Below are 11,348 nucleotides of genomic sequence, written 5' to 3'. Positions count from 1 at the left end.
CAAATGACAAATTTGAGGTACCAGCTACATGAATATCCATCCTCTAGTTTCTGCCCAAACCAAGCTTTTTGGTTAAGGATATTAAGCTTCATGATTCAAGTTAGTGAGAAATATCACAAATTATTTCTTTTTCTCTTCTTCGGCAGGAATCATTTGCTGTTTCTGAAGAAGTTGTCATACGATGATCCTTTCTTGTAGGTTCAGAACATTTAGTTGAGAACCCACATGAAATATGATAACTCAAAGTAAGGAGCTAAATTTCTTCGACCAAAAACAAAAAAGGTAAGGCGCTAAATTTTCGTTCACTCGGTACAATAGCAAATCATAGGAAGTAGTTCTGTCCATAACTTGAAATCTTGCATGAAACCTACATCGTCGAAACGTCTCATTAACCCGTTGCCCACACATATTCGCGTAACTGTCATCTCATTCATAAAGAACACCACATAAGGGTAAAAAAAAAAAAACAGTTTCAACCATGTAAGACCAATATGAAAAATGAGGGAACGAAAGAAAAGGAAAACGTATAACAGCCATCGAAATTTACAAAAACAAAAAGTCAGAACCATGACTAGTAGAAACCTTTTTACAAAATGCTACACTGAACAGAGAAGATGCAATTGTATCTAGCATAAGGTACAAAATACCACACTTCCCATACTTGTGGTCAAATAAGAGTTCGTATTTCTCAAACTCATTAGGAGATAAGTTGGTAAACCACTTAAACACTTCAATTAAAACTAATAATTTTATTTAAGTGTCGATTGTTGAGAAAACCTTCTTTCTGAATATTTTGATTCTCACAAAACTATCCTTATTTAGAAAGAATCTGGTTAATGCAAATTAATCTTTTATTTCAAGAATGAACATGTGAATAAAAGCTTCTATTATTCCAAACCCGGCGTTTAGACTCAAGGGGAAGTTATCATGTATTTGCTTCTGAGATAATTAAAGTATTTTATTCAGATAGAGGAAGATGTTGCCTATGAAGACTTGATCTCGAGAAGATTTATGTGACAAGTCAACAAGGACTTTACTAAAGCTCAGAGTCACTGTTCTAGTATGTTCAGATTCAAAGAGATTCTTCTTTGAAGATTGCTTCTGAATTATGTTGAGATTATGCAATATTTTTTTTGGCTAGTGTCACGCCCTAACTCTCAAGCTCGCGACATCCCTACCAATTCACCACATGTCACAAAAGATAGCGTCCCGGGTAGACTATCGACCTACGTACTTACGACGTACGCGGAAACGTGAACTCTCCCGAACAATTAACGACAGGGATAGTAAGCAGTAAAATCAACTCAATCATCAAACAAAAGACAATTCCACTTCATTAACCAAAAACAGAGGAATCTTAACCCTACTTAGTTACAGAAGACATAAACAACCTCATTCTTCGGGGTGGCTCACTAGGACCTCAAAAAGGTATACGGTCGGGTAAGGTTAAACCCTCATCTACTCCCAAAAATCCTACAACGACCCTCGCCTTAAAAGGCCACGACTTCATCACTCGGGACCCGAAAAAGTGTTAACAACAACGGGGTGACAAATAAATCTCGGTGAGTCAACGCCTAAGCCTGGCTAGGGCGTTGATTCGCTCAGACGTCCTAATAAACAACCACAACATCTCATAGCAGATATCTCAACCACATGTAAGCTTACCCTCCAAAAGCCACGTATAATGCTATGCAGATGACTTAACAATCAAATCAATCGATCCAATACATTGGCAAGGCATCACATCACTTGCATGCACGGGACACCACACGAAGTTCTTTTATTAATCGGTGACCCACGCGACCGGTGTGGTCGGCGCACATGACTGGTGTAGCCCCAACACTACGATTGGTAGTGTCTACTTGTAGGACCAAACATCGTCCCTTACTTACGGCGACGGCGACCGAAAGCTATATACCCAGTGCAACCGGCACGGTATAGCAAACAGGCATTCCAAAAAGGAGCTTCGGTCCATCACAAGCTGCGACCGGCATCCGACAATTCATGTGATCTGTACGACTAGCACGGACACCAATTGATGTGCTTCTGACAAGTCGTGTGGTTCCGCACGACCGGCACAATACGAACTTGTCGGGTTTCCGTACGACCGGTAGGGTTTAATCTCATCATATGACCACTCGTGCACATCCGACAACCAACCAATTTTTATCTTTTACTTTTAGCCGGATGCTCATGCGGACGTGCTCAAAGACTCGGCCCACGGTCATTTTCATGCTAAAATATGCAATTTAATTCCGCACGTGATCATATGAATGCACAATATTATCCACAAGGTTTTATATTTGAAACAGGGTGCCTAATACCCAAAAATGCTCGCACAACAAGCAACAATCAACATCAAGCCTTCAATCAAACATTCAATCACCGCGGATTAATTAACACAATTAATAATCCCAACGATAATTATTAATCCAATTTCAGCCAATTAAAAGTCGCACACTCGGCTCTGACCTATCGCTCGCTCTCGATCAAACACCGGCAATCACCGCCCAAACAATTAGTCCAATCTACTCACCAATTAGCTACGGACGATCTAACCAGTCAGACTATCTTAAATAATTATAGTCATTTATCTTAAACTTAATTTCTATCTAATCTGACCACAATTAATCTACCTAAACATCCTAAATTGCTAATTACTCTAATTAACTATTACTGAGCGCAATTAGCGCCCTAATCGAAGTTTAGGGATTTAACTCACAATAAAATTAGCTCGGGCACTAGACTTTCGGATCGAGCCGAACATTGTTCACCAGGGGGGTGGGAGGGTAGTGTTCACCGGCACTGTTCACGGAGGGTACTGTTCACCGACACTATTCACCATACTGTTCGCGATACTATTCACTACAATGTTCACCGAATAGTAATTTCGGCGAAACGGCTCAAATCTAGGTCGGATAGGCGTCGGGGACCCGAGCTCGCGGCTTAGAAGGTTGAGGGTGGCGTCGGGACTCAACCGAGGTGCCGGATCCGGGGGTTTCGGCGATTGAGACCGGGTGGTGGTGGTCTTGGGGGCTGTTGGGGTTGAGGTGGAAAGGAGGGAGTGAGGTTGAGGGGGCCGCGGGGTGAACTTGCTCGGGACAGCGGCTGGCGGGCTCCGGGCGCGGCGACGGTGGAGGTAGAGTGGCGGCCGAGCGACGGACGAGCAGTGAGGTGGAGGGGTCGACGAGCTGAGCCGGAAGACGCGTCCGCGGGGCGGCGAGGCGCGACGGCGATTGACGGGTGATGGGCCGACGAGCTGGCAGCGAAGGTGAAGCCGTGGGGGTGGCTGGCCGGCGAAGTCGGGTGGAGGGGCTGGTCGCTCAAAATAAAAAGACGAAGATGAGGGTTGTGATGCCCTGAAAAATTCAAACCCTTTTTGGTGATAGAATAGAGTTTACGGGATGTCTGTGGACTCCAATGTATTGTTTGAAATTGAATTCACGGAAATCTGGCTATGGAAATTCCTAATTTCCCAAATCGTCGATCGTATTAGTTTAGGGTTCAATCGATCGGTCGCTTTGTTTTAGAATTGGAAATTTCTATACGTAAGTCTTGTTCTAACCTAACTAAGATGGGATTGGATGAAATTGCCCTCCTTAGAATGGCTAGATGACAAGAGTATCCTTAGGAAGACAATTGACGAAAATGTCCCTGAAATTTTAAGAAATTACAATTTTGCCCTTAGAGTTATGGATAAGGGGACAATGCAATTAATAGAGGTGGGCTCCACCTTATCAAATAAGCTTTTCCTAGTCAAAATGGCCGGCCACACCTCAGCCCTTGACCCCAAGCCAACCGCCTCTCTCTCCCCTCTATTCCCTCCCTCTAGGCTTTTTTTTTTTTCACACGCCCACTACCCACTCTCTCTCTCTCTCTCTCTCATTTTCTGAAAACCAGAGCACCAGCCCCACCGCCATACCGTACAGACCTCCTGTCAACTCCCCTGCACCATCCCGACCACCACACGCCGGCGAACGACATCCAATGAGCCCGGAACAGCCGCGAGAGGCCGGAAGTCCCGCAACCGCCCTTACTCTGTCCTGCTGCGTCTGCTGTTGTTCCAACAGCCTTCGCGCATCATCAGCCGCCACCACCACGTCCTCCAACCACCTCAGCCTTCCTCTGGCCTCCAGCCACCACCTCGGACCGCCGGAAGCCGCCACAGAACCGTCAGAGTAGTCGAAACAGCGGCTACTTCCAGTCTGCTCTGTTTTAGCCCCTGTTTCGCCTGGTTCTGTTTCCAGCCGTTGTTCACCACTCCGCCGCCGTCCTCTGCCCATTTCCGACCACCACAGCATCCTCCAGCCTATCCTTGACCACCCTACACCGTCATATAGCCGCCTGAAGTGCTGAAAATTTGTAGAACAGCCCAAAACCGCCCCTCCCCTACTGCTGTACAGTGCAGTTTTTAAAGTCTGCCTTTGAGAAACAAAGCTCGTTCGCATAGCAAACGGACCCAAAACCACCCCAAATTTTGTACACACCTTCCTCGACATCTCTACGACGTTTCCAGCTAAAGAAAAGCCCCAGATCAGTCCCCGAAATTGAAACTGTACACGTCGCCGTCCGGACTGCTCAATCTGCCCGGTTTTGGAAAAACCAGACTGTTCCGCCTTGCCATCGCTGTCCGGACCACCTCCGACCACCACGGCCCTCTCCGGTCGAAGTCCAGCCACCCCAGAACCTGTTTGAACACCCTCAGCCACGAAAACAGCCGCCTCAGCCCCGACATGCCCTGTTTTCCGCCTGCTCTGTCCTGGCCGTGCCCTGTTCAGGCCTTTCCTTGAGCCTGCGAGCTGGGCCGTGGCCTAATCTGATCCGGACCATGTCCTGTAAAGTTGGCCAAGAGCCTGGGCCCGTGAGCCTGGTCAGTGGGCCAAGTTGGCCGAGAAATTGCGCCTGTGAGCCTAGACCGCGAGCCAAGAATTTAGGCCATTTGTCTAAGAAATTTAGCCGTGAGCCAAGTGTCCGAGCCAAGTCCGACATTCGTGCCCGAGGATTTTCAAGGACCACCGTTGTACTCGCCTCGCCCAATTGACGGTGAGTTGACCTCTAATCCTTGGTTAAGTCGCTAATTACGTTCAGATTAGTTTAATTAGATTATTAGGTGTTTAGGTAGTTCAATTAGGGCCGGTTTAGGTTAGAAACTTGGTTTAGGTTCAATGGCCCTAATTGGTTAAGTAGTCTGATTAGCTAGGATTCTATGGATAATTGGATTGGATTGATTGATTGAATAGTTGCTTTTGCTCGATCGCGAGCGAGTGATAAGCTAAAAACAAGCATATGAACGATTGATTAATCGAATTAGCTATTAGTGATTACTTTGGAATTGAGCTTAAATGTGTATGACTCGAACGAATGTCCACGCTTAAATTAGTCAACTTGTTTGAGTCGAATGTCTATATCGATTGTCCGATTGAGTGAGTTGATTGACTATTGACCGATTGGATGCTTGATTGGGGATTAATTATCTCATATTACTTGCGAAGTCTAGTGGATGAGCTTGAGTGTTCATGTGGTCATGTTTGGCATCGAATACATGATTTAGCATAAATATGGCTGAAGGCCGAACCTTGATCATGACTACATGAACATGTGGCTATACTTGAAGATAAAAATGGAATGATTGTTGGATGGATTGTATGGTCATATGATGGGACGATGATGCAAAGCCTGACGAGCTCGTACCGTGCCTAGGGCACGAAGCCACATGACTTGTCCGTTGCATGGCTCTCCATGTTCTACCGATACGGGTTCATGGATTGTTGGATGCTGGTTGCAACTTGTGAAGGACCGATGCTCCTTCTTGGAATGCCTACTCATCGTGGCCGGTACGGTCACCGCTTGTAGTTGTCATCGCCGAGAGGATATGGGACGATGTCTGGTTCTGCCAAATGACACCGATAACCGTAGTGTGAGCCTTGCCGGTTGTGCGGGCTGAACGCGCTAATTGCACCGATCATCGTCAATAACAAATGGACTTCATGTGTTGTCCAATGTCCGAATGATGACATGATGCATCGTAAATGATTGAGTACCTTGATAATTGAGTCAGACTAATATGATTGTTATACTCTGTTCATGTCGCATTACGTGTGGTCTCTTGACTAGTAAATTGTATGTAATTGAGATTTATTGCTCTGTGATATATGGTCAATGGATGAACATTACGGACGAATCAACGCCTCGCCCAGGCTTAGGCGTTAATTCACCGAGATTTATCTCACCCCATCGTGGTTAACATTTTTCGGGTTCAAAATGATGGAGTTTATGGTCCATTTTTTTTTTTTTTTTGAGTGGAGGTCGAAGGCCATGGTGATGTAGCTTCTTTTGGGAATAGAATTGATGTTAACCCTACCCGACCCCTTACCCTTTTGTTGATCCTAGATAGAGCCGCCCTGAGGAATGGAATTGTATATGATAGTAGCTCAGTAGGATTAATTACTGTCTACTTTTGATATGGTACCGACAATTGTATTTTGGTATTTGACTATTGTGAATGTTCCTACTTGCTATCCTTGTCATATTTGTTTGAATGAGAGTGTATATGTTTCCGCTTGCGTATTATGGTATCAAAGGTCGATAGCGTGCCTGGGATGTCATCCCTTACGACTCGAGGTGATTTGGTAGGGATGTCGCGTACTCAAGAGTCGAGGCGTGACAAGGGTGATGAAGGAAGGAGAGGATGAACAGGAGGAAAGAGGGGGGGTGGAGAGAGAGAGAGAGAAAGGGAAAATAGCACATGGGGGAGGGAGAAAAGAGGGGAGAGGAGAGAGAATATGAGTGGTGGGTGGTGATGTGAAAGCTAGTGGGGCCCATTTGGAGGTTTTGAATTATTTTGGACTTTAGTGAATAATTGGAGGGCACAAAGGTCAAATGATAAATCGGGATCGATCGTATTTTTGGCTCAATTGATTGAGAATAAAATTCGAATTTTCATGGGTTTGACTCGATCCGGAAATAGGCTCGGGCGCGAAGATTTCGATCCTAATTCGCGACAACTAAGATTATCGGAACCTAATCTAAATCGAACGATAACTTGAAAATCATCCAAATAATTGTCACTTACGTCCTTACGATCCAAAATTTTATACTGACCGAAATTCAATTTTTATCCTTTTTATTGAATTCGGGCACTCTACGCATAACGAATTTCTAGGGCGTCACGGCTAGATTTTGCGGACCCACGTTTGGCAAGTTTACGGTTTGGCTACATTATTTATGGAAGTCCGTAATCTTTAATTGACAAGATTATTTTCCAATCAAATCAAGAGAATATCTTCTATTGTATATTACCATCCGTAAATAAGTTTTGTTGAGGATTTGAATAAACTCTACTTGTGGAAATTGAGGATTTAGTTGTATGGGGGACCGAATCGAAGGATTCGAGACTCTACTCCAACGGCTACTATATCTTCCCAGATACGGTCTCGTTCAATCACGATTGATGACGTCCAATCAGTGATTGAATAGCGATGCTTTGAAACTTGTCCAATGGCTAGTTTGGGAGTAAAGGAATATAAAAGGAAGATACATAATGACCAAATGAGAGAGATCAAAACTTACAATTCCAAAGTTCTTGAGTTATTCAGATTCAAATATTCTTGTTCTCGAGAGCTAAAAAAAAAAAAGCTTATCATTAAGAGATTTTGTAAGAGTGATTGAGCGTGACATCTCTTGTAACCTTTCAACGATTTATATAGTGGAATACAATCAATCGCCTATCGGGGTGGAATACGACCAATCGCCCAAAATTAGCTAGAAGGATTAAATTGGCAAAATTGTCAAATACGTTTAGAACTAAATTGTCCAAATTGAAATATTCAAGATTAAAATTGTCATTTGTACAATAAATTTACACCTTTTTTGGTAATTTTTCCCATCCAAGAAACTCGTTCTAATCTAAAGAAAGTAACTACTTCTACTGGAAAAAAAAAAAGTTTCATATATAGTGAGTCAGTAGTTCGTCTTTCTGTGTGTATATAGATTGGGGTCAAAGCTCATCAGTTCAGTCTTTCATGTCTATAGCATTTTTCTATTGTTCATCATCTTTGTAAGAGGCTTGAACGGACATCGACCACTTTGTCCAATATTACAAATAACTTTTATGCCATGCACGACGACGCTGACACAAAAGAACAACATACTATAGAATAGACAATGGACTACAAAGTGATTATACACACGCACCAGTAACCACGCTCAGAAGGAAGACGATCGACTTTATTTTGTGTAAATTGACCGTTCCAGGCTCATGGTAAAAAGGATGCAGGAAACAACCCTGCGGCAGACATGCAAGAACCACGCATGTCCTGTCATTTCATGTTGATTGCATACTGGGCATTTTAATACCGGCATTAGGTTCGCCTAATGTTCGTTAACTACACATTTATTCGTCTGGATCCAGTTTCCTAACAGCCAGAAGAGGATAAGTCACCTTCCATCAAAATCCTGATTGTTCCTTCCTAATGAAGAAACAACCTGTAGGACCCCCCTTGGGCAAAAGTGCCAACTTCAGTGGACTCTCCGCACCTTCTTCGACGGACAAGATGCCTGTGTGGTCGTTGATGTCTGTTCTCACATTGCCGGGGCACACACAGTTGACGAGGAAACCCGGGAACTTCTTGGCGAGGATCCTAGTGTAGGCATTCAAGGCTGCTTTGGAGATGATATAAGGAGGCGGGACTGCAGATGAACTATTCTTGAAATTCTCAAGGTAAACGTTCACGACCTCGTCCACTTTATCCTCTGTGAGATTCTCGTTGTCGCTCAAAACTCCCTTGGCCCATTCATTAGACACATACTAAAATAAAAAATCGGCAATTGTTACGAGAGAATTGGTAGTAAATAAACCAAATTTGTAAGTGTCCTGCATCTACACTTTGACTTGATTGGTTCAAGATGAAAATGTCAATTCAGTAAAAGAGTTGTCGATTCAGTGGACAAGTTGTCGATTTCATAGTTGCCAATCGCCTACCAGTTCTCAATTAACAAGTTTGATGCCCATTAAGTTGCCCCCAATGATGAATGAATTTTATGTGTCTTAAGTGTGTTGTAGGTTTCAAGAGTCAATTTTTTGTAAATGCATAATGACTATTCGTGTTTTTAATGTCTAGTTAAATGTTTTGTAAATTCAAGGAATCTATCTCCTTAGAATGCTAGATACATTTATGAGTTATTTAAAGTAAGATCATAGCTCAGCTGATGCATTTAGTTCTAGACCCCATACTACAGTAGGGTCGTTTGTCAATAGGGAATCTGATCTCAACCCAGATAATAAAGATTCGAGTTCTACCAAATCGCGCTGGACATTGTTTCCCATTTTGGACAACGACTACAAAACGTGAAGGAACTAATTTTCTAGAACCCTCTTGGTATTGCATGTATGCATCTACCTGGAGCTTCCCAATGATAGAGGAGACGTTCACGATCCTTGGCGAATCGGACTTTTGGAGGAGGCTGATATGAGCATCTACCATTCTTTTCACCCCATAGTAATTGGTGTCGACGCATACTTTGGCTGCTTCATAAGACGGTAGAAAAATATCACTCCAATTGACTTTAGCAGCGTCCTGTTCCTGCAATCGCAACCAAAAAAACCCTCTTCTTAATAGCCTAAGCGTCACCCCTAGTAGGTGATAATCTCTATTTCCAATTGCATGAAGAAAAGGAAGAAGCCAATTCAGTAAGAGCCTCGGCCCGTACTACCACTTAGTTTGCTGCACAGACAAAAACATTAGAGGATTGCAGACTGGCCAGGTTCTTGGGAAAACAAGCATCATTTTACCAGAAGGGTGAGCAAAAAAAGAAGCCTGAATTTTGATGAATAGCCAGATTAACCTATTCTAAAGCCAAATCTGATCTTTGCTTGATCTAGATAACGTGAGTAAGGGGGTATGTTTAAACTTCCAGTTTCTGGCAATTCACAGGGGGTCGCAAGTTTCATGTACCTCATTTGCTATACAGTATACATGCCTAGAACATCTTAAACTCGAAAACTTACCTTAATAAAATCAGAAGCCCTTAGGGCCTCTCTATTTATAGTGCCTCCAAGAACCCCGGCATTGTTCACCTGTACATATTTACACTTGTTTATTGCAAGTTTCTGGGATTGGTCAACAAAAGGCAAGGACAAAACGCAATTGGGAATGCATATATACCAATATATCTAGCTTTCCAAATTGGGTCTCAATGAAATTTGCGAGGGATAAAACACTAGGGAGATTGGTGACATCAAGCTGATGATATGTTATGTAATCAGACAGACCAGAGTCTTTGAGCTTTTGAACTGCTTCAAGCCCTCTTTTTCCATCTCTAGATGTCAGCACAACCACAATTCCGCTTGAAGCCAACTGCCTGCATAGTTCAAACCCAATCCCCTTGTTCGCACCTGTAACGACTGCGTACCTAAACACCGCAAAGAAGGATAAGAGAGTTCTTACATACAAGGAGGAAGAGCAAACAAAATGATGGAACCCTGGAAGTTCTGGCATGGATAGAACCATCAGAGAATTAGAATTAGAGTACCTCTTCGTTGATTCTGCCATTTGGTTGCGAACTGTAGCTACTGAGAAGTTCTCCCCTGTTGAATAAACAAGAAGCAACTAAACTCTCCAATTTGGCTGTTTATATAAAAGGTGCAAAGTCATAGACTCGCAGGTTATCTTTCCAAGTCCCTGGTGCTTGTTTTTCTCTTCACCACAGTATGGGAGAAAATTGAGGTATGCAAGGACACTGCTCCGGTGTAGACTGAATACAAAAAGGGAAACGTCTAAAACAATTGCACGTGAAGTTTAAATTTGTGGGGACCATGATTTAAAACAATCGCACGTAGGGGGCAAAGCCATAGACTTACAGGTTAGGGAAACGTCCAAAACATATCACATGAAATATAAACTTGTGGGTGTCGAAGAATTGAGAGAAAACCTCAAGGGAAACCAAAAGGTAACATCCAAGAAAATCACACGTGAAATATAAATTTGTGGGGGACCATGATTTGCAGCTAGACTTGTCAATCTGCAGGGGAAGGGAGGGCGGCAGGGGCGGCCCATTGATTTACAAGTTAGGGAAATATCTAAAACAATCGCACATAAGGGCAAAGTCATGTTACAAGGATAGGGAAACATCTAAAAAAGTTGCTCATGAGATATAAATTTGTGAGTGTCAGAAGAATTAGGAGAAAATCTTGAGATAGGAAATTATCTTGTTTTCATTTATTTCATTTTTGAATTCTTAGGATACCTAGAATTAGGAAGTTGGAAATCAGTTCCTATTTCTGCTCCTATTTTCTTGCTATTTTCTAGCTGTCTTAGGCCTTATTTATAGGTTATGCTCTCTCTAAGTAT

At 43.1% G+C, this 11,348-nt stretch overlaps 1 protein-coding gene across 1 annotated transcript; it reads right to left on the bottom strand.

Annotated features, from left to right (window-relative positions):
• Nucleotides 1-8,129: 8,129 nt before the first annotated feature.
• Nucleotides 8,130-10,644, bottom strand: LOC115748573 ((+)-neomenthol dehydrogenase-like). The gene is made up of 5 exons (XM_030685095.1): nucleotides 10,531-10,644; nucleotides 10,164-10,410; nucleotides 10,007-10,075; nucleotides 9,399-9,581; nucleotides 8,130-8,806 (listed from the first exon to the last, which is right to left on the bottom strand). The coding sequence occupies exons 1-5, from the start codon at nucleotides 10,548-10,550 to the stop codon at nucleotides 8,447-8,449; spliced, it is 879 nt and encodes a 292-aa protein (XP_030540955.1). The 5' UTR covers nucleotides 10,551-10,644; the 3' UTR covers nucleotides 8,130-8,446.
• Between the last annotated feature and the right edge of the window lie 704 nt (nucleotides 10,645-11,348).

Source organism: Rhodamnia argentea, chromosome 9 (assembly GCF_020921035.1).
Source record: "Rhodamnia argentea isolate NSW1041297 chromosome 9, ASM2092103v1, whole genome shotgun sequence".
NCBI classification, from domain to species: Eukaryota; Viridiplantae; Streptophyta; class Magnoliopsida; order Myrtales; family Myrtaceae; genus Rhodamnia; species Rhodamnia argentea.
The sequence above is the reverse complement of the archived record's forward strand: the minus strand, read 5'-3'. Positions and strand labels throughout refer to the sequence as shown.